The sequence below is a fragment of the Haliaeetus albicilla genome, chromosome 5 (genome assembly GCF_947461875.1).
Source record: "Haliaeetus albicilla chromosome 5, bHalAlb1.1, whole genome shotgun sequence".
NCBI lineage: Eukaryota > Metazoa > Chordata > Aves > Accipitriformes > Accipitridae > Haliaeetus > Haliaeetus albicilla.
Genome location: NC_091487.1, coordinates 6,766,176 through 6,790,246, shown reverse-complemented (window position 1 = coordinate 6,790,246; position 24,071 = coordinate 6,766,176). Strand labels below are relative to the sequence as shown.

The following is a 24,071-nucleotide window of genomic DNA, read 5'->3' as shown; positions in this document are numbered from 1 at the left end:
GCAATGAGATAGCAAAATTTAAGGGAAAAAATAAATGCAGATTTCCAAGGTCTGATACCACCTATGGCCTGGCTGGTATAAACTCCTTGCCTTGTTTGATGTTACTTGGGATCCACAGTACTGTAAGATCAAAATCCAGCCTCTGACAATCCTGGAGACACTGTTTTCACAGTGACTCATTTAAAAGCAACCTAGGATCTATGCTCACTTAGTGAGTGCTGTTAGCAGAGGCAGGCGTTGTACAGACAGGTTTTTCTGCTCTCGTTTAGAAATATAGACAGTTCCTTACAGAGATGGGGGGGAGTTACTGCATACATCCTAATGAAATGCTGATAACATCCACAAAACAAGGTCTGTATCTGGGCAACGAGCAAGGAGCAGGGTGGGAGAGCTTACAGAAAAGCCAGCGGAGATTAATAGTCAGGATTTCTGAAGGTTACTTTGTCAGCTAATGTACCGTTGAAACACGAGCAGCTATGCTTACTTGCTTAGGTTAAGTGCGAGAGCTTTTCCAAAGAATGGAAGTTACTTACCAAAGCAAGAGAATGGGCTGCCTTCGCTGTTCGTCTCAGATGCCTGCACTTGAGCTGCTGGAGCTTTGCCGCTGCTGCTGAAACAGCAGGCCCATGTACACCTTTAGCTGAAAGCGAAAGGTTTATTACTCCAACTAGGGAGTCATAAAATGAGTGGGATTTAATAAAAGCCATAGTAGCAATTGTGCCTTCTGAAATGAGCACTCACCTATACACTTTATTTGCACAGACAGTTATTGCAGCTGGATATTATGTGCTGACTCTGCTGCCTGGTGCTTTCAGACATGGTAATTGCACATGCAAACTGGGTCAGAAATTGTGTGTGCAATTATGTCTGATATTCCAGAGGAACAGCCCTCGGTCCTTGCAGGGAAAGAGTCTGAGTAGTGCCATTTTGGGGGACTGTAGTAAAGATGGTTCAATCACAGTGACAGGACAACTAGAAGCAGTGAACCTACAGGTTTTGTCCATGCTGAGAGCCCCAGTTTTCTCAGCATTGCAGGTTGGCAGCGAGGGACAGTGAAACAGTCCAAATCTCCAGGCAAGGCAAGAAAGGAGATGGTATTTTCATCTTACAGATGGGATGCTGAAACTCGTGCACACCCATCTTAAAGCCCCTTTGTCTAGAAAAGCTGGTGAAAAAGGGACTGAGATTGACTAATTTATCATATGATTAATTGGTTTGTTGGGTGTGATGAACTTATTTCACTGCAGTAACACCAGGAATACACAACAGAACTGGGAAGTTACCTCAGGTTTTTCTGAATCCTGGCTTGTGAGATCATCCTTACTGCCTCGTTATTGACCCTTACATCCAACAGATGTCTGTAAAAAAACAGTGGGTTTCTCCGTCATGCAAAGTGGTAGTGAGCCAGAGCAGCAAAGCACCATGCATCGGGCAGAATGGTTAGCAGCACACCTTTTCTATCAAAGGCGTGATTTCCATATACATAGCTATATTTCCACATAGTATGGCAATGTGCTTTTTGCTTGTAGATCCTGCTCCTCCAGCAGCAATGAAGGGGAGGTTATGTTGCAATGAAGTTTAAATGGAGAAAAGGGCCAAAGAACTGATCCTACTAAGTGCCGAAGCAGCTTTGGCACATGCTTAATGGTGCTGAATTATTCATTGAGCTGGCTGGGCAAACTGACATTGCAAAGGGAAATAAATGAGGGTACTGGAGAGAAAATGCCAAATGATGTGTTAGCCAGATGCCCCAGTGTCACAGATTTCACAGAGGATCTGGCCTGGGATCCCACCCCTTACATGCCAGTTGCTGCTGGGTGCAAGCCTTTTGTAAAAGAGACTGTGAATGTTTTGGCCGTGACAGGTGTGACTTTGGTGATGCTTGTGGGCCCAGATTAGCTTGGTTTGTGATGGGAGACCTTCCCTTTGAGGGGAGGTATTGCAAAGAGTAGGGAATGGCCAGCAGGTAGCTGTCTAGGGCCAGAGGCGTTGACTGGGCAACTGTGATATAGCAGGTAGAGCCATGAAGTCTGAAAGATTAATCCTTGTCAGCCACAGCTGTTTGGAGAACATGCCATCTCCTCTTATCCCTTTAAAGGTGTCTTGCTTTCTTCTGTTCCTGCAACCCTGGTTAAAACTCAGTCACAAGTTTTGCAGTGTCTTCCCCCAGTGCTCCTTCTCCAGGTGAGAGCCCCTTTCCCTGGCCAATCTGGGCAGCTGTCTGCAGGTATCCCCCCCTCTTCCCTCCACTTGAAATCCCATAGAAAGAGGGGAACAATGCCTCATCAAACTGTTCTGTATTACACCACTGTGTTTTGTTGGAAAGGAGGGAACTGAAGCCTTGTCTTTAGCATGGTTAGGATCTGACCCTCTTCTCAGGGACAGTCTGAGCAGAGACATTGCCTTTGCAGTATTCACTGCACTACAACCCACAGCAGTAGCTAAGAGGAGTATGTGGGATGAGCAGTAGCCATCTAACACGTTTGATGCTACACGGGGGGGCGGTGAAAAGATCAATGTGATAATCATGGATTCAAAGGCCTGACTATGCTGTGGTTTGAGTTCTGCCTGGGGAGCAGAATCGTTTCCTGGCACCTCTCTGTCTGCTAAGACTAGAAATGTTGCCTCAAACACCATGTAAATGGCTCTGCTACATACAGCCGAGCTCTCCTGGGTATTGTGGAAGAAAATATTCAGAGCACTTCACTTCAGCTCCTGTTGTTGTTGCTCTGATTTGGAGATGTTGGCAGCTGAGATTTTCAGGATTTATTCAGATGCAAGCTTTACTTTTGCCCTGTGGGCAAGGGTGGAGTTCAGATCTGCAGTTTCTATTCATGGATTTGAGTCAGGCATAGATATGTATCATACCTATCTGTATAATTCTATACCTAAGCCTTCCCATCTCCTCCTGCCTGCTCTGTGCTTGCTCAGTAGAGAGAGTTCCCAGTGCTGCTAAATGGAGGTTTTGCAGAGAAAGCACAGGGACAGTCACGCAGCAGAAACACATACAACAGGAACTGTCTGGGCCTTTGCAAAGCCAACATCAGCATGTCCAGCTGTGCTCAGCTGCATGCAAATACCACGTCCTTGGTTTCTTTGGGCTCCTGCAGAGTGCAATGCACCTTCCTATTTCCAGAGCCGAAAGCAAAGCAAGCCCCTATGCCATCCCCACCAAAGCTGAGGCCCACTCACACCCAGGGGTAAGACCATCCCATCCACTTCCAGCAAATGCCACAAAACAAGTGTGACAGTTGGGGTTTGTAGCTGACCTATCTCTAAAGATGTCCCTGCTGGGGTGTGCTGTGGTGAGCCCTGAGGTCCTGGTCCCCATCACTCAGAACAGGGACTTGTCGGAAGGACCTGCAGCCCCCACCCAGCCTGTGCTCGGGTTTCCTTGGGATCTCACATCCAGGTCAAGCCAGGTGTGACCAGGCATGTGAGCCAAGTTATCATCTCATCCCTATCAGCACTGGCTTGGGAAGATGAGGTACAAACAAGGAAGCGTGCACAAAGCACGTGCATCCTAAACCACCGAGGTTTGTGTTTTCTCAGGATTGGTTCTCCCTTCCTTAGTGACAGACCCTCAGAAATGGGGAGAGTCCATCTCTGTTAGTTTATCTTGGGTAATCCCCATGGAAGGGAAAAGAGATCTGAAAAATCAAATCGCCGAAGAAGGTTCTGCCACACACTTTGGTTTTGTGCAGTTTTTAAAAATAAGATCTAACTGTAGGGGTTTGACTCTTTCCAGAAAGGTAAGAATGCAACACACGGTTTCAGCTGTCACTCCTGCAGGATTTTGCTTTTGCTGACCAAACTGAAGAGTCTGTAAAATGCTGAGGCACCCCCTGTGCATCCTTTTAGCATATTTCAGACCAAAATAGGAAGAGAGGGGATGTAAATATTTACTGGAATTGTGTATCAGAGAGCACCCAGGGATCCACATTTGGATAATCTGCATTGCAAGAGAAGTCAGGGGAATAGCAGATGACTTTGAAAAGCTGTAGTGCTAGACATCTTTCTTAACATGCACAAATTGCTCCCTGATTTCCTAAGGAAAAAGAAAGCTTTGCGCTGATTATTGGTTTTAGATCTTATTTTAGTTGTAGTGCCTGGACACCCAGTCAAGATCAGGATCTTTTGTTAGCCAAGGTAAGAGCATGCAGTAAGGTCCTCTCCTTGGAGAGTTTGCAGGATGAATTTCAGTCTAAGAAGGATTGTTTAATGCATGAAACTAGGAAATTCCACCATTTTGGGTTGGCTGAGGGTCAGCCCTGCTTTGCCTGGTGCCCACTCCTTTTTTGAGTCCCCCAATTCCCTCACCGTGGTGTTACTATTCGGGTGGAGGGGTGGGTGGAAAGGCGAGGGAGAGGGGAGACAAGTGAGGGGGCTGGGATCTATGCTGCTTTGTTCCCAAACCTTTTCCCTAATTGGATCCATTTGAGAAGTAAGAATTGGTAAACTCTTGTGCCAGTGAGTCACTACATGCCCGGCAATGTCAGTCAGCCCCACATACCCCGACTGCACATGTCCCATCACAAAGAAGAAAGATGAGGAAATGTGTCTAATATTTCCTTTATAAAACAGACAAACAGAAGTCTGCCCACCTCCGTTGAAAGATGAGATGAGTCTCTCCTCCTCTTCAGGAACTGTTTTGGCCCATTACTTGTAGGTAACGTGAACAGGGGATGTTTTCTCCAATCCCTAGCCTTGCACGTGTTTGCTGCATGGCAAGATGGGGCTGCCTTTACACCCCAGGTCTATCATCAGTCTGATTTGAAGCTGCTCCCGTTTCCATTGTATTTGAATTCGGCTTTAAATACAGGTCGTGGAGAAGGATGCAGTGGGTTTGGTAGGAGATAAAGCCCAGCCAGGCCATGCAAGTGCATGGTTCCTCCTGCCACATACTATAAATTATGCTTCTGCTGTACATTAGAGGAACGGAACTATGTAAGGGCTGGAGGACCAAATGGTCTGCTTTAATTATTCATCATTAGCAGTAGCTATTATTATTTAAGAGCCCTTCTTAGCCTGAAATATTAACTGCTAGCCTGTTTCTTTCCTTGATTGCTACCATCCAATGCCCTGCTGTATTTGCTCTTGAAGTGGGTCACGGCAAAAGTCTTCTCGATCAAGCCAGCTCCAACCCATTGTTGTCTCCCAGTAACCCAGGCCTCCTGGACCTCCTCTCAGGGCTCTTGCTTGCAGTAATTCATACTAAGCCAGCCAGTGCTTTGCTGCTTGTGTTGGTCCCAAATGTGTGTTGGGTTTCCCTTGCTGTGCTCCATCAATATGCCCCCAAGCCTGACTCAGATGCTGCGTATGAAACGTTCAAGGGAAGAGTTCCCACCGGCAGTGCCAGCATGCCTTACTATCATCTCCATTTCTCCCTGAGAGGCACAGGCCTTGTTTACTCTTCTTTTAATAACACAGATGGTTTTAATAGTTCTCTGCCTTCGCCCCCAGTTCTTTCTCCTTGTCTGTAGTCTGTTTAATGCTTCCTTCTAAGTGATGGCTTTGTCACTTAATCTCATTAAAACTTCTCTTCATTGAACTCCATGAGCTGCTTATCAGACTGTAAGCTTAATCTCCCATTTGTAATTAATTTGTTCTGTGCCTCCTACAATTTGGCATCATTAGATAATAGCATCACTCTCAAGGTCACTGATACACAGCACAAGGTAAACACCCATGGCTCCAGCGCTAGCTGCCCTGCTAGCCTCCTCCTTCCTCCTCTCTTTGCCACACTGCTTGAGTTTATTGACAGCTTTCTCCCTTTCCCTCGGCCAATTTCTGATACATTTTGGATGCTTCCTGTCCAGCATGAGCTGCTATGTGACTCTGCAGATCAATATCCCACACTGTCTAGAGCCAAATGCTTTTCTGATATCCTCCAGGCTCATCTGCACTAGTTTTTCTCTCGCCTTCCAGTTCATTCCTAATTGGTCCAAGAATTTAGGTGCACTGTTCCTCCTTTGCTGAGTTACATGTTTGTAAAACTTGTCCTAGTGGGCTCAGGATTGGGAATGGGATACAGGAGCCTTTCACCTTCAAGCCGTTGGGCCCAGTGGACACTCAATGGCTCGCTCATCAATGGCATAGGTAGAAACGAGCCACAAATCACTATTATGATTTGATGTCCATATTTTTAAAAAAGAAATCCTGGATTATTCCAGTTCATGGTACCAACCAGTACCACCAGGTAATTCCTGTTGGTGGGATGAAGACAGAAACCAAGCACTAACCAGAGATGAAAACTAAACCAGCGGTTCCCTACTCCCTGCAGGTCCTGCCAGGATGCTGGTGCTCGGCACCACTGCAGACTGTGTCTCCAGCCTGTGCATAAAAGCCTTTGCAGGGCCCTGCCCTGTCTGGGTCTGCTGGCTTGAACCCCCCTTTTAGCAATTAATTTCACAGGCTAAAAAAGGCAAGAATGATACCTTTGGTGATACTGCCATTTGCTCATTGGGATTTGCTGGTATAGAGTTGTCTGGGACCTTTGCAGGCTGTGGAAATAGGGTCAGTTCTGGTCCAAGCTAAATCTCTTCATTTTCCCCAATAGATTTATTTTCATCTCACATATTTCCCTGCTCAGATGTAGAATCTAACAAACTCAAGTTGTTTTGACCCATTCTTTCAACTTTTGCTATTCTCTCCCTGAAATCTATCTACTAAACTTAAGTAATAGATGCACACAGAGCTGTCATTAGATCTGTAGGTATTGGTATTCAATACAGTATTGATCACAGTATTCAGAAATTCAGTGTTCAGGCAGCTATAAAGAACAGCTCCAAATCCATTACACAGAGCTGTGGGGAGGAAATTTCACAAGCACTAAAAACTCCAAGTTTTTAACTCACTAGAGTCTGCAACTATATTTTCTAATTGGCAGTTTTTGTAAGTGTGCCTAATTTTTCTTGCCCAGTAGTCAAGAAAGAAAAAACCAATCTACTGATGAGAAATTCTGCTGCCTTTTGGGAGAAGGCAGGCTGCTGTAAAGCAGATATATATTTTTCAGAGAGGGGGTAAATGCAGGAAGAACATTTTGCATTGGCTCACGTAATGGCTGCACATATATCAGCCCTGCTACCTTGCTGGGAGCTGGCATGAGGTGACCAGGTAGATCCAGCTCAGTCGCTTGAGAGCAGCTGTGTGGAGCGGCTGCGTTCAAGTCGCTGAGTGCAACATTTTGGGTAAGAGGCAGCTCTTACCTGAGGATATATGGTAATTACTCCCAGTGAAATGTGCCTGGGTCAGCAGCAAGATGTATTTGCAACACGCTTGCAAGCTGTTAGGAACTGCATGTTTTGTTTGAATGTGGTGGTGCCTCAAGATGCTAGTTTAAGGCCAGGAAAACTTTGTGGTTATAGTAAAAAATAAGTTTCTGCTCAAAGGACATGTTGATAAGAGCAACTGACTGACAGACAGACTGACTTCAGGAGACTCACTCCTGAGATCAGAACCGGGTTTGGATCAACAGATAAACCTTCTGTTTTCCTAAACAATACGTATTTCCTAAATCATCCTTGTTTTGGTCTCTCTCTGCAATACACTCCTCCAAACCATGCTGAAAACATCTTTTTAATCCGTTTATATAACTCCCTTTGTGTGCTGTGCTGCCATTCTCTGTGCTCACACAATCACTACACCAATGTGATCAACAAAAGAACACAAATCATTTTATTCAGAGCATACTCCGTTTTCTCTGAGAATGAGCCCAAGTTTGGTTTCATTCAGCCATGATGCTCTTGGACCCTGGTCCCTAAAACCAACATTGCAGCAGTAAATATCAGCTATCTACTATCAAAAGGGATTTTTTTAATTTCAGTCTTGTTTTATTTTTAACGATCCATTTGTCTCTTCAGACTCAGGAGCAGGCAGTGAGATAGCTGTGATTTGCAGCCGCAGGCTGCCCGTTTCCTCCTCTGCTTCCATGGAAACATGTGTTGGATGAGGCGAAACCGGGCATAGACTTAAAGTACATGATTTCCAAAATATTTGCTTTTCCTCGCAAGGAGTCCTTTACCTCCTGTTTCTACAAAACTCTGGACGAGGAGGAAATCCCTTTAGGGAGAGGCAACTTTTTGAGGTGCCTGACTGGTGTTGCTGCAGGGGTTGAAAGCATCCTCCCTGAGCACATGAACATGCCCCTTTGCTGCTCAGAGGTGAAATCCATGAGGCAGGGGAGGGACAGTGGGGTTTGAAGCTGGTGTAGTTATGGCCATGGCATTTGGGGTCAGGAGAGTTCAGCTTTAATGTAATCCCTTTGCTATACCTTCACCTCCTCCTCTGCACTTCGGGACCCCAAAGATACCCAATCTGCTCATGTAATAGCTCCATGTGTCCGCTGGGCAGCCTCTCCCCTCCTTGGGTCACGGTAAAAAAGAGATTATTTGCAGTATGAGGGCAAAACAAGGGAGGGCCAGGAAAAGGACAGCGGCTCACACAGACCTGCGTGGCATAGGCAGGGCTCAATACAGCTTTTTGAGTGGCTGGCACGTTTTGTATGGGGAACTGATTCAGAAAGAAAGAACATGCAAGAGAAAATGGATCTTGAGTGACAGCCACCAGCTCTTCTTGCATCTCCCATGCAGCAGTCTCTCGCTAGAAGGACTCTCATCCTGCAGGGACACCAGCTTGCTCTGCCACTAGGGGCCAAGGGGAAAAACCCACTGCCACAGGCATGGCTCCACTGGGCCTGATCCTGCTGTGGGAGCCAGGTCCTGCTGTGGAGGTCTGGTTTGCAGGATCTGAGCCTCACCCCTGGCAGCCGCACACGTGGTATCTTCTACTTGACCCCTCTTTGTTGGTGTGAGCGGAAAAAAGCCTTTTAGTCGTGGTGCCTCTAACAAGGCACTGAGGTGAACGAGTTGCTGGGTGCTACGTATGCAGGATGTCTTTCCTGCGTGGAAAAGAAGTGTATTTTATCCTCCATCACTTGCAAAGCATTCAAATTTTGAAGGCTGCTTCTGTCTGTGGCAGCCTAAGCACAAAGCGGGGCAGAAACCTTCTTTTCCAAAATAAACCCCAAGCTCCCTTTTGGCTGCAGGACAACCTCCCATTTCAGTGGCCAGGAAGTTCATCCATCCTTGGCCTTTTAACAAAGCCCCATCTCAGGCATCGAGAGGTAAAAATAAATGTCACTGCATGCTGTCTGATGATTCCACAAGATTCACGCTAATCAGAGCCCTTCATTAATTATTTAGCTTCAGGGAAATGTGCTGAAGGGTTCTGACGCTTCAGATGTGCAAAGTAATTGCCACGTTTACTTCCCAGCTAATGGGGAGACCAAAATAAATTGTACTGGGTTCAGTGGGTATGCATGGGTGGGCAAGGGAGGCGCGGCCAGGACCTTCCTGCCCTTGCACGTGGTTTCGCTGTGTCTCGAAGGGCTGAGTGTTGTCCCCGTGTGCCAGTGTAGGCTGGACACGTCACAACACTCAGCATCAGCCATCTCCATCATCGCCTTCATGCACCCCTGTAAGCAGCCTGTCTCTGTGCATCACGCCTCCTTTTGCTTTCTGCCTGCTCCAGGGTTGCTCTGGCTCCTCAAGCCAGCACAGGGGCTGCTTGTTAGTTTGCTCCAAGTTGCCAGAGCAGGATTGAACCCCATGTTGCGAGCGGTGTGGTGCTGTACCCTGTGCGCCAGGCTGTGCTTCTCCCCGGCTGCTGAAGCACATGGTGACAAGCAGCAGCTCTCCCTGCTGCAAAATAAGTAGGTCTCGACTGCAGGTTTGCAACCTGAGGAAAACAAACAAACGCAGAGCAGCGTGGCTATATTTATCTGAAACTTAGAAGCTGTGGTTCACAGGAAACTTTGATCACTTTAAATGTCAGACGGCCTGGGAAAAAAAAGGAGGAAAAAAAGCACAATTAAAAAGCAAGTGTTTTGGAAAAGGTAGGAGCTGCTGTTTCCAAAATGAAGTACAATCTCTTCTGGCCCCCAGTACTAGACATCCTAGCCCAGAGAGGGCTGATGTTTCTCGGCACCAAGCTGGGGATACTCAGAGGCAGAGGTTTCCAAAGCCCAGACCCGCTGGTGCTGAGGACCAGCAGGACTCGGAGATCTGCTTGGCATTCAGCAATGGCTGATCATGTCCAGCATACCTGTGAAAGATAAGGTTCATCCAAAACAAAACATGGTATTTGGATTTGGGGTTTGGGTTTGTTTTATTTGCATATACAAAGATTATTATTTTCTTGAATTTATCATAATGTAAAATTAATGTCATGCCATTATGTTTTATCTCTGATTTATTTGCAAGAAATGAATTTTAAGTATCTGGTGTATGAAATGCAAGAGCCTTAGATGGGACCCAGGGATATTGTGCTTTTGTCCCTGGATGTTTTTATTTAGAATGAGGTGTCTGATACAGCACAAAGGGGTATTTGGTGGTACCTGTCTCAGTCAGGGAGTTTCAGCAAAGCTCCATGTACTAAAATGTTTGCAAGGAGTGAAACACTTGGGGAAAGCAGCTCAGAAATCCCAGCAGACCTTTTGCAATGCTTGCCCAGACCTACTTTACAATTCTTTTTGGAATTCCCTAGTTTCTGCAAAAGCCAAACCTGTTGCAAGGGAATTCACTATTCCCGCAGAAAATGTAGTATGCTATCCTTCCACCTCGCATTGTTCATGTGCAGTGCTCTGGGATAACAGCTAGTTCTGTATCTCTGCAAATCTACACTGTTACTCTGAAATTACTGCTACTTCTACCATATCCACATGCTATCCGTTATTGAAGCAGAGTGGTTAAATGTACTGTGATATAAGGAAAACATTTTCCCTTGTTCAGTTTTGTTCAGTGAACTTTCATGCTGCTTATTAATTGATGAATATGGCAAAATAATTCCATTTTACATATATATATTCAAATTCACTCTGCACCTCCTATTATATATTCATGCTCATCCCAGAATAGAGAGCTATCATTCCTTTGCAGAAGCAATCAGGAAAATGTGGCTTGTGATGTTTAATGATATCATCAGGGAAATCTGAATTCCTTAGGCCTTTTAGTTTGGTTTTCTAAATGTGAAATAGTTTTGCTGATCTATCTTTAATCCTTTGGTCTTGAGAATGGGAAATGAAATTGTCTTTTCTCAGATCCTCGACGTCAGCATCCAAATCAGGACTTTCTCATTGTGTGCAGAGAGGGGGAGCGAGAATTCAAGTACTCAGAGATGGAATCTGTTTTTCAGGGAGAAAACCATTTCTACAAATTCAGTGGGTTTATCGGGGTTCTGCATTTTTTTCTTCTCTTTTTCCTCATTTTGCATCTGTATGTTTAAGATACCTAGTTTTAGGGATGACTAATGTTAAGTTCCTAATGAGCTGGCTCCAGGGTATGGATTTTCATTGCATATTTTGCTGATTTGATGCTGGAAGCTTGCTCATGGTACCTTCCATAAGATATATACATATGATCCATCCTTTCCTCTTCCCTCTGCCCCATGTGAGGGGATGTGCCGGGGCAGGGCCAGCTCCACCAATACTCAGACTGTCACTCACTGCTTTTCTGTGTAGCTCTTCTTCCAGCCAATGTCCTAAAATGCCCCACAAAACCATTTTCCCCGCTCACTTCACCAGCAAACACAACTCTGACCACTTTCCAGGCAACACTTCTTGCACATCATTTCCTGATCTAATTCTTCTAATTACCCTAGAGGCCCATAATAACATTTAAAAATCAGAGTGCTGCTTCACTGTCCAAAGTGTTTCTCTAGCCAGTGCTCATATTGGCTCTTACCAGGGCCCTGTTCATATTCTCTTTGCTTTTGCCCTCCCACAGCCGTGCACTGACATTCCTGTCTTACACACCAGTATTTTATGTCCTTCATTTTGCCTTTTGGTTTTTTTTTCTCCTTGGACAGTACTAACACGTTCATCAGCCCTTCATGCCACGAAGCACTGTTAGCGTTGCTGCAATAAGCAGCCACACTCTCTGCCTCCTCCATCACCTTTGCAAGCACTGTAGGGTTTCATTTGCTCAGGACAGGAGGGGCCACTCTCTAACCTGCCTCTGCCCGACCTGTCCCCCCTTCCTCTGCAAACTCAGCCAAGATTTTTGCATATTAGCAGCTGACTTCCCAGCCTGAGTATAATCTAGAGCTGCGGCTCGGTGAGTGTCACCCCCCCCTTTGCAGAGAGCATTTTGGTACCCAGGTGTCTTGCATCCATGGAGCAGGCGGTTGTGGCTATTGCATCCAGCTGTGTATTAGTGATCTGTTGCTGTTTTCCAGGGAAAGCTGGGGTTGCCATGACAATTGTGTGTCAGTTGAGCCAGTGCGTGCATGGCCACAGCATCCGCACACCTCCGCCACTAACGCATTTATCCTCCTGGCCTCCTGTGCAGGGGGGTTGGGTCAGTGGCGGGGGATGCAAAGATGCCCATGCCAAAATGCTCAAAGCAGCTTTCCAACATGGTGCAGAGGGGTGAGCAGCTCAGGGCATGCTGGGTGATTCCCTTCCCCAAAGAAAATTACTTTTTTGGGGGAACAAGGGCCAGGGAAAGGGGCCTGGTCTGCAGTAAGTCTTTCTGCGCCTTCACCCACCCAACTAGTTTGGGCCGGCAGGAGGAGTGCTGGGTACAGGAGCAGAGGAGCCAGAAGAAACCCTGCAAACCACAGCTCATTTGCAAGCACCCCTGGCTGCTTATGAGAATCCCAACCTGAATTAAGGGCTTGTGGCATTGCTGCAAATGAAACCTCAGTCTCCTGAGCCTCTGCCTGCAGGCTGTTCAATTTGCAGCCACGTTTGCACAATCTGTAGTTGCATTTTGCACTTGGACAGAGCATCCCAGCCCCTGAATCAGCACCTGGAGCTTCAAAACTTCAGCCTGATCCCAGCTGGGCAGGAACAAGGGGTGTCCGCTGTAAGCTGGAAGCAAGGCTTTGGACGCTTCTGTGGGCACGTCTTTCCTGGGGGTTGCAGAAGAGCTGCCTCAGCCCGGGACCTGGATGTGCAGAGGAGCAAAGGGAAGGACTTGACTGGGCAGGACCTGTCTAGTGCTGCTGTGCGGCAGAGCTGCGTTAGTGTGGCACTTTGCCTGAGCTCGCAGCAGGGCTGCCTGCTTGGGGCACGGCTCTCTCTGTGCACTACCATGCCACATGCCTGCATGCTTGTACTGGCATTGTCACTGCTCACACTCTTATTTCTGCCTCTTACTGCCTCCTACTCCCAGCAAAGCAGCTTGGAGGGGCTGTGTCTGCCCTGCAGTGTGCCAGCAGTGCAGGAGGAGAGCCAGTGAGGTAAGCTGCTCCGGGGCCACCTCCTCTGCTTCCAGCGCAGGACCTTGCCCAGGCAGGGACAGGGTCCCTGGTGGCTTGTGGCACACTCATGTGGCAAAGTCCAGGCCTCATTTCCCCAGCTCAGGCACTGGCTGCCAGACCTTGCTTTGAGAATTTGCTAAAAGTGTATCTTCTTCATCTCTTCTGGGCCTGCTTGGCCAAAGAGGAGGCTTCTCTGTCCCCCAGCATCCTTGCACAGCACCAGGCAGGATTTCATCACTTCCAAGAGCAACGCGATCCCAATTCGTCTTTACGATCTTGCTTGATCTCCACTGGTCCAAGAATGACAGCCAGTAACACCAACCTCCAAGTTGTATTGCAAAAATGAGTGAGGCTCATTTGCTAGAGCAGCAGATGTTGTGCTGGGTGCTGCAGAAATAAAGCTTAAAAAGCAGAAGATGCCCCAAATTTAAATAGACCAAGCAGACCCAGAGACCTAAGAGAGATGATTCCCAAGGTCACGTAGGAAGCCTGTGGCAGACGCGAGGACTGAACATAGATCTCCTGAGGCGCAGTCACACTGTGGTCTCAGGACTGTCTTCTCTTTTGTCTTCCAGTCCATTAGAAAGATCAGTTAATGAAATGGAATTAATAATGCCAGCTGCAGCACCAGCAATGCTGTAAGAGAGAAAAATTTAGCAGCACAGGCTTAAAAGTGGCAGGCTTGAAAATGGGGGTAGGCTGCAAGCACCATAACAGCCCACTGTAATGGGGGAATGCAATAGGTCAGCCAGAGTTTTAGGATCTCGTCAGTTTTACTGATCAAATCTTAAAGGAGGAATGAAGACGTACCAACTACCTCCCCCACAGGAGAAACACACGATTTTAAGGTTCCCAGCAACTGAAAAAAGTAGTCCCACTGGAAAGAATCAAAAGACTTTTCTAGGTCAATGGCAGGAATAGAGCCTTCACTTCTATGATCCTCACAGTTCAAAAATAACATTAAAGAACCAAGAGAAATTATCCACCGCTGAAGAGCCAGGAGTAAATAAAAACTGATTCTTATGTGTTAGACGTGCTGTTGCCTGCAGTAGTCAGTGAGCTCAAAGGGCACTGCAGAAGTGCCAGCCATCTCCGGGATGGCCAGTGAAGAGGATCTGTGCCAAATTTGCTGAGGGACTGCACATCAGTGGTTCAAAAACCAAAATGGAAAATTGTTTCTCAACAATAGAGCCAAATCTAAGGACTTCACCCCAAATGGCTCATTTACTAGGATTCAAGGAAAGGCACCTCATTCCCAGGGAGGGAAGCAAGTGCAAAGTGTGTCTCACCTGATTCTTTCACCCACTCATTTGACTCATGTCACATGGTTGTTGCTGAAGACCTTATGATAATCTCAGACTTTGAGCAAAAATGGGCATGAAGAACAGTTCTGCTGAGCAGAAAGTGAAACAGAGGCAGCAGAACAGGACCTTAGCAACACATCTCAGAACACACTTCTTGTCCTTGTGAACAACCCAAATATTTTGACTGATGATTTTAAAAAACCCTGATAAATCCAGGCATTTCAAGACTTCTAAAAGAAATCACAGGGAAGCTGGAACATAATGTGGCATGCCGAGACATGAGGTTTCTTTTGTTATGAGCATTCAGCTCCAGACTTAAATTGCACCAGTTTAAGACCATATTTTTTACCAGCTTACTCATTGCTTTTGTGGTCTAAAGACCTGAGAAAATAAGTAATTAATTACTGCCTTACATCTCCTAAGAGAAAATATCAAACATGTGGGGCAAAAGACAGCAAGGACAGAGCTGTTTATGTACCACCTATACTGTGAATAGTGATGGACCTGAAATAGCCGTCAGCATCTCCCAGCTCATGGCCTTTCCACCTGGGCTGCCTCTGAGCAATTCTGCAGCCCAGAAAATGTGCAAGAGTGAGTGCAAGACAGTGGGAAGGATGAGAGCAGAGCCAGGATCTGGCCCATCCCTCTGCTATTGACAGCCTCCTCATGAAAATGTAATTGCTGGCTGCCCTTGGCTTGGAGTAGTCAGGCAAAAATTCCCCGTTGTTCTTTAGAGCTTCGAGACGTATTAATGCAACTTTTAAAATAGCATCCCCTCTATTTTTGTTGCTAATGCTAAGAACAAATTAGCTTAGAAGAAAAACCCAATGATCTCCCTTAATGCTATTGTTTTCCTAAAGTGCTAAATGTCAGGATCTTACAGCACCACGTTGCAGATCTGGCACTGCCCTCAATGTGTCCCACGATGCGTTGACGCGGAGTGATGCAGAGTGCTGTTCTGAAAAAACATAATCAGTCCAAAGTGTCTTCAAAGTCACTGCACTTAGAGCAGAACTGGCGACGGGTTTCAGCCCTATCTTTGAATTTGTTATCATTAGATATTCTTTGAAACCAATGCTGATTTCCACCCTGCCCTCCAGCAGGATTGTTAAGGGACAGCCCTGAAGTTTAGGGCCACGTGTGATCCTCCCCGTGGTAGAACAGTGGGTACTTCTGAGTTCTTATGGACTGTTATGTCAGTTCAAGTATATTTACCTAAAAAGCCCTAAATGTTGCTAACTCTGACCTCATCAGAGCTCATCAGCAGTGCACAGGCAGGCTGGGTCACCATGGAAGTGGGAGGACCTTCAGAGGGAAGCAAGGTAGAGCTGAAGAGTTAGCCCTGACGCAGGGCTTGTTGTGTCCCTGTAAGCAGCACAACCCTGGTGACCCACGCACCATGGCAGGGTGCCTGTGTCCTTTGCTGAGCTGCAGTCTGCACCTCATCCAGCAAACCCTGCTGGGGTTGGAGGGATGGAAAGAAATGAGGCAGACAGCAATACCCTACTCATGTGTTAACTTGGCCAGAGGTTTCCCTCAATGGGAGGTTAGGATGGGCTGAAAGCAACCAGGTAGCTTTATTTTACTGAGTCCTTACCATACACGTCCTACATACATGGGTCATTATCTCCAGCAGAGCTGCTTAACAGGCAAATAGTGATGAGCCCACTTGGCTTGTGGCTGTGCCATCAACACTGAGCTTTAGGTGACCTCAGTAAAACATCTTAAGATCTGTAATCATTTCAGTAATACCCTGCGGCAGAATAAGGCTTCCCATGGACAGTGCTCTGAAGGGAAGGGAAGCAAATTCCGCTTATTGCTTTTAATCCTGCTTCTGTTCATGATCACGGGAAAGCTTTCCTCCAACACTGCAGTATCCTGTGGTTGATGCCAAGATCTCTGACCTGTGCATGTTTTCAAGATCCTGGCAGTGCTATGCTTATTTGTGCCTTTCAGTCTGTTCAGTAAATGTTTAATTGGTGATCCTGGTTTAGTTCTGTTGCAAAGAAGTAGTTCTCACCCTCAGTCTATTGATAACCAACTACTTAGTCCTAATTCTGGCTCACTACTTACTGAATGCATAATTTAAATTCTCATTGTAGAAATGCATTTTTTATTAATTGCCATTTTAGTCCTGGATCCACCCTGTGCTGATCGGGATTTTGTTAAACTGTTCGTGCACGTCTGTGTAGACGCACATACAGAGTTAATGCCAGGCGCTGCCTCTGTCCCTCACCCGACTTGGCTCCTGGGATGAGTGAGTGCATGCTGGAAGACCTTCTTAGCCCATTCACATTTTCTAAGTATGTTCATCTCACAGTTCCAGTCCAGTTCGGTTTCTGACACAGATGCATTGTTGTTGTCACTGCTGGTAAAGTGATGGGTTCTGGTGCCCATGAATTAAAATAGCTCTGGAAGTAGCATGGGACAGTACAATCACACAGGCCAGGTCTGAAGAGACACTTTTCCAAAGGGAAGTAAGAATTTAAGCAGGAAAAGTGATGGTATGGTTTATTTTGGAAGCCTGGGGAAGGAGATGGAGACCTGAAGTCTGGGGCAAGAAAAATCCCTGCCAACAATGAAGGAAAGGAGAAATCATCACTGCTTTATACAACCCTGGGATGTTAAATGCACATGGACTACTATTCTGTCCAAAGGGCATTTGTCTTTTATACCTGACTGAGAAATGTGGGTTACAGTGAGACTAAGCAGAGATTTTGTGTCTTCTCATGTCTGTGTTGCTGGTGGTATGTGCCCAATAGCCATGAGTTTCATTGGTGCACTAAGTTTGAGGTCTCTCTGGCTTTTTTTCAGGGGCACCAGGATTTAAGAATTTCATGTGAATGATGGCTCTGTTTTATATACACTGCTTGTAAATATCTCATATTATGGATTGGTGCTGGGAAGCCCATCACAGAGCTGCAAGCAGAGTGCAGGGCAAAATGTGTCAATAGGGTTATTTTCTGCTCTTGCAAAGGGTCTAAACCAATCAGTCCATGCTGAGAAATCATCCCTTGCCAACCTGTTTCTTCCTTTTTTTAACAAAGCCTGGAAGAACACAAAATCAAGACTTGTAACATTGTTTGTAGATGATTTAACTTACTATATGCAATGGCAGCTGAAGCCAGTTCTGCACCAATTAGTTAATTATTTCCCTGTTAGGGGACTGAAGATGCTGGATTCAAGCCTAAGCAAGTCTTTTGGGGGATTTCAAAGACGGTTTTGAGACATGAACAATAGCTGTTGGCCTCTGTAATCCCAGCAGTTTGCTAGGTAAAGGTTAAGATCACACTGTGGTGAATCTCTCCTTAAATTTTGGCTTTCTTCTATGAGATGAGTTACCTGAGGGAAGGACAAGTGACCTACTACTACCAGTTGGAGGAGATCTCTGTTAACTCGGGCATTAAAGACTGTTTGATTTTGGAGCCAAAAGAGCAGAGAGGTTCAAACTTTGTTCCCCATGCTGGTGTGTACTTGACCCACTGTGTCTGTGCTGGTGTCTGTTTCCCTATAAAAAAGCTAAACTCAGTATAACATGGCTAAAGTAAAATTATTTCATAAACTAGCATGATTGAAAAGATTAAATACAGCCTCAGAACCGAGAGGTCCCCAGTTGGGATCGTTCTGCCAACAATGACTGGACCAAGTCTGATATGCTGTATCTCAGGTCACTCTTCAGTGAAATGGGGTGACTTTCTGGGGAGTTTCTTTGTGATTAATAACCAACCCACTCCCCAAAATCTGAAAAGGCAAATAGGTTGGGTGGATATAAAGCATTTTCTTTCCGAGTATTTACCAAGTACTGTGTGGCCATTGCTTAGTTATGACATCTCCGTGAGGTTACTTATAGTAGTTTATTGATGGGGAAACTGAGGCAAGGGCAGTGTCTTATCTGGGGGAGCAGTGCTGAGGCTGGTGTTAAAATTCAGCCATTAGTGGGCTCATGGTTACTACCGAGAGCACACGCTTTTTCACAAATTGCCCTGTATACCTGCACTCTTGCACCTCAAATCCTGGTTTATGCAGCATTTTGAGCAATGAGAGGAGGCAGCACTCATACCCCCCACACCCTAACCTGGGTGCAGCTTGCAGTGTTTGGCATCCTGGTGTAGCGAGGCTTGGCATGAGGGGCTGGGGGGCCATGCGGGTCACCCCGTGTGTGTGGGTGCTCATGCCTACAGGGGGAGAAGGGTGATCCCTGGTGGTGTGGGTACTCTGCTATTTTCTACTGTTTCTGGAATAGTTTTGAAAAAAGTAGCAAAATGGGGGTTGTTCTGTTGGGGTCGGATCTTGACTTTGGTTTTCTCCTTGCTGCTCCCCAACCTCACCCAGCTGGGCAGAGGAGGGGGGAGCATCAAAACCTGGAAGGGTTGGGAAGAATTTGGCCCTCAAAAAAAAATTAAGAAAACACCGGATTTCATTGCTCTCAAGAAATTTCTGGAACATGAATAGTCACAACTATACAGCAACATAGGAAACACTGTTCGCCCCCCCCCTCCCCCCTCCACCCACACCCAATTTGTTTTTATTTCTTTGCCGTCAGGTTGCCTTAACCATTTCGATGGCTTAGGAGGCTAAGCCGCCGAGCGCAAGCTTTTGATTTGAAAGGGGACTGCATCCCCTTTTCAAAGGAGCCTGCTCCCTAGGGCAACCACATCACACCGCTGATTTGCTGCAGTGGAGACCGCAGCGCGTACAATATGCCCTCCCCCCTCCGCCTGTGCTGCTTACAGCATCAGTCCGGAGCCGAGCGGGGAGACGGGAGCGATACCCACTAACCCACCCATGCTCGGGAATGCCTGACTGGTAACGCAGTGCCTCCGACGAAAGGACCGGCAATTCCTCAGCTCTCCGAGATGCAAGCCAGTGCCGATTCCACCAAGATGGACTGTCTTTGGAGCAACTGGAAATGTCAGGGTATTATATCTATTCTAGTGTTGCATGCTAGAAGGACTGCATGTCAGAGGAGGCAAAGGCAGGATCCATCCATTTTTGCATTGTTCACCTGTGGGCCTTTGCATGCTGTTTTCTCTCCTTCCCCGTGAAGCTTTTCTTTGGGGGTAATTTAAGAAAGAAAGATAAAGAGCCCTTAATTCTGTTCTTTGAATGTATTTCTCCCGTCTCCAGCTATCTCACCCTGAAAGCATCCAGGATAACAGGACCTTCCTTCCCACCTTACAGCTCATTCCCAAAGCATCCGCCCTTGCTGTTAGCGGTGCCATTTCTCATCCCTGACTCTCTCCATCGGGCTGCTGCTGGCATGATTTCATACCTTTTGGGCTTTAGGAAAGCCGGGCGATGGTGAATTTGTGCCTGCTCGGGCTCGCGAGGGTTCGAGGCGGTTGCGTTGGGTGCCTCGGTGCATCCTGCCCACGGACACACCCATAGTGAGGGCTTAGCCTAGCGTCGACACAAAGAAAACGCAGCTTCGGCAAGAAGTGCAATAGCACCGAGGCGGCCGCGGCATTGCCACCCACTTTGTACTTTGCTGTAGGATTGCTTTAAAAAAAAAAAAAAAAAAAAAAATTGATCCCTTCGTTGTGCTTTCGAGCACTCCGCTGAGCTGGTCGGGGGCAAAATATTGCGATGATGTTGTCTTGCTGCCGAGTAGGTGAGGGGAACAATAGCATCTCCCTTTTGGGCTTATTTTCAGCTTATTTTGAGCGGGTCGGTGTCTGCGCTGGGTGGGGCTGGCTACCTTCCCGGGCGCCTCGGACAGCTTTTCAGCCATTTTTAGTCAGCTTCACACTTCCCAGCCAGCATCCAGCCTTTGTTTTGATAAAAGACAGTCTCTGTGACACTGCTCGGTGGGCAGATTAGAGGGAGAAAAGCTAGTGGCTGATCCTGCCGGGCAGGCTGCTGTCTGCTTTGGGCAGGCTTTGTTGGAATGTATTTTTTAATTTTAAGGTGCATGTTTACGCTGAATAGACAGTACGTAATGTTGATGCTCACAACAGGGTCCCTGGGAGAGAGATTGCTCTATAGCATCATCTCATTAAAGGGTCCAGGATGCACGCAGACAGTTTCATAATTGCAGCTCAATGTAACAGAAGCCAGAAAACCTTCCTACATTGTTTTTTGGGGAGGGGAGGGCAAGGGGACATCTTTCAGACAGACACTTGTCTCTAGCGAGCTCGATATTTTTGCAATCTTAATTCAGTACCTAACTGTATTTATGGTCTGAGGGTTTTTTTAAGGAAGACGAGTAGCTGGAAAGTAAACAGATGCACCTGTTAAATGCCAGCCTCCAGCAGATCGGGCTTTCCATGCCTTAATCAAGGGCTAGCTTTTCCTATAGGATTGCATGATTCATTAAGCTTATATGGCAGAGCCACAACCAAACTTCAGGGTCTTTTCATCTGAGCTTTGCAGATAAACTTCCTTGTTAGGTGGGGTTTGGGGTTTTTGTTTGTTTTGTTTCCAAAAAGTCTCAATATTTTGCTGATCCTTATAAAAACATTGATTTGCTGAGTCAGATTGCTGAAACACCTGTATTTGGAGGCAAACTAAATATTTTCCCTCTTTATTAGAAAAAATAGTATTTTTTCATATATTAAAAAGAGGGGACTAACAAAGGGCATGCTGCTATTGTTTAATTAATAATTAATAATTAATAATAATAGTGGGCTTTCCCTCCTTCTGTGCTCTCCTTTTTGAAACCAAAGTAGATTTGCTGAAAATTAAATGACACAGTATGTCCCATGATGATTTGAAATAAAACCCAGATCTGAAAAAATCAACGCAGCTAAAATAAATCACTTGCCTCACTTCCACATCATATGCATATTTTTTTCTTTTTCTTGGGTGGTGCTTTATGATTCAAAAATGATACTGCAGAAAACATGAAATAGTCATAGAATATTATTTCTGTCGGCAAAATTCTTTGATCGGTCCCAGATAAAATAGGAGAAATTTAAAATTCAGAATAATGAAAACTAAAGATTTGATTCATTGATTCTTTTAATATCTATTATTGATGTAGTGTCTGTCTCAACCCAGAATATCAGTTTTGTGCAAACCTGGAGTTGTATAATTTTGCCAGATTCATTTTCAATGGAATTATGGTTCCTTTCTGAAAACTCTGGAAATGTCTGTGAATGTAACAGATGCAGACACAAACCTCAGTAAATACAGAGCATATTTTTACTGAAATTATGGAGATACAACATTGAGGTTAACATAAGTTTTAGTTAATAGTCAAGCCTTCAACTAGCTGTATTGTTGGTTTGCCCTTATAGTACTTATAATTGGTGTAAAATTGGGTGGGGATCTTAAGAAGCTGCAGGGACACTTGGTGGAGCTTTGGCTTTGCCCTACTAAATCAATGTACTGTTACTTTCCTTGCAATGAAGCAACTGATGCTGCTTCATACATTTAGAAATATTGCAGTGTGTTTTACCTACCCATCCTGCAGGTACAGCATGATTATGTCAATGGTAGATCATGATACAGCCCCTCGAGGGAGCGGGAGAGTAATTCGCCCCTGCTGGGCATATGCTACATTCAAAATATTATCATAGGCTGCTTTGGGGAATTGCAGCTGGCTTCCACACCCAAGTCATCTTTCGCATTGGAAGGTGATACATTTGAAGTAGGCTGGGATGGAGCCATGCATAATGCATGAGTGTGCGGAGAAACATCTCCGACCAGGCATGCTGGCTGATGTGGGCCTTCGTGTAACAACCTATGGCCAGCGCCAGCTGTGTGACGCATCGCGGAGCACAGGTCCCCGAGGAGAGCTGCTGGATGAGGTGTGCCTCCAGGTTCAGGTGGTGGAGCAGGTCTCTGTGCCTTCCCAAGGACTCGGCCCAGCTCGGCAGGACTCATCCCCATGCCTTGCTGGAGAGGTTTCTCTGGATTAGGAAGGTCTTTGCACCCCAACTTGATGGAGCTATTTGATGTCAGTACACTGGTCCCCATGACTATTCCCCCTTCCACTGTTTCTTCTATGTGCCAGCTCTTGGGTGGTCATAAGTGACATGCTTGTTCCTACAGTTTCAACCTCCTGCAAGACTTATTAAAAAAGAAAATCTGAAAGATCCAGAGAAAAAGGCCCGCGAACCATTCATAGAAATGATCCTAAGTATTACCCACATTATAAAACTTAATGTGGAAAAGGACTGCAGACTTTATCAGATCCGTCTAGCTGATGTAACTCCACTGGGACTGGAGTTATTGAGTAGCATTTTCTTGGCAGCTGTTTCAGAGAACCAGCCACCTTGCTTGCTTGATCTATCAGTTGGTTTCCAAAGGGTGCTGAGAAGCTGCACCAACTATTTGTGGCAACATTCCCCACTTTGAGACTCATAAAGAAATTCAATGGCAATAATATGGATGCATGCTATTAATCTATAATCTATTGACAGTTCTGAAATCTGTCTAATTACAGATATTGTCATGAGAATATAACTTTAGCCAGTTGGTTCCTTCAGTGCTTTCCTGAAAATATTGTGGGCTGAACTCTCAGCTGGGATCCACTTGTCTTGCTCAAATGAGCTCTCCCTCTTTTCAGCAGCTAAAGATCCATCCCAGTATGGCTATTATGTTGGTAGAGCTAAAATCTTGGAACTAAGTCATCATCTGATGTAACCAATTTAGCTAGTAGTTTCACAAAACTACACTAACTTATGAGGAATTGAATTCCTAATTTCACAGTTGATTTCCTGTGAAATTTGAATTAAATTTGTCAAGATTTGTTTCCACTTCCAGATCTGCTTTCCTTTTTTCGTTGCTGCTGCAGAAGTTGTATCAAGCCTTCCTCAAGCACATTCCTGTTGATGGCAATACAACTGCAAGACCAAAAGCTTAAAGTTAGATGACAACTCTCTTAGATGAGCCTCACACTGTTTGACTGCCAGCCATCCCAACAAATGCCTTGACATAGGTAGTATCAAAAAATCACTGAGATTTCAATAGCTCTGCCAAAATGTGCTCTGCACACATGCTGTGCCATGTCTGAATGTAATTTTTTTTCTTTTCTTTTAAGAATAGATGAACAATATTCTTTCATTGCCAGAACAAGGAGAAGGTTCCCCAAAAGTAAGATTATTTTAAGGTATTCCCTGAGGAGTAATTTAAACTCTAGCAAGAGGGTGATGATGGGGCAATAGCTGAAGGCAACATTGGAAGGCTGCTTTTGCTTTCATTAGGTCTCTGGGAAGTGAGTTTTGGTGAGGCTTTTTATGATATCAGGGGGGATACTGTCTCCATGTCATATTTAATTCTCACAAATACCATAGATCTGGCCCATTCATTTTGAAAATCTGTAGATTTTCAAATGTTTGGATAGAGTTTGGAAGGGTCCAGGTCTGTTATTTTGGTCCAGGAGCATCTCAGGAAAATCTTAACACTTCCATAGCATTATGTGCATTCAGGGACTCAATTCAAGGGCTTTGCTTGGTCTCCTGGGTTTCTGCTCACTTAAGGTGAGAGCAGTAACATCCTCCATAGAAACTGGCCAAGGCAGGTAGTGATATGGTTTGATGAACAGGAGGTGTGTGGAGA

At 45.7% G+C, this 24,071-nt stretch overlaps 1 protein-coding gene across 2 annotated transcripts in view; it reads left to right on the top strand.

Moving 5' to 3' along the window:
* The window catches only part of RTN1 (reticulon 1), a 122,079-nt gene that overhangs the window by 85,616 nt on the left and 12,392 nt on the right, over positions 1 to 24,071 (top strand). Inside the window, exon 1 of one of the 2 annotated variants that reach the window (XM_069783192.1) lies at positions 19,173 to 19,484. The exons of the other annotated variant lie outside the window; for it this stretch is intronic. Within the exon in view, the coding sequence (XP_069639293.1) occupies positions 19,424 to 19,484 (61 nt within the window). The 5' untranslated portion in view covers positions 19,173 to 19,423. Of the gene's footprint in view, positions 1 to 19,172; positions 19,485 to 24,071 lie in introns of those variants that run through there. 2 annotated transcript variants of the gene reach the window in all.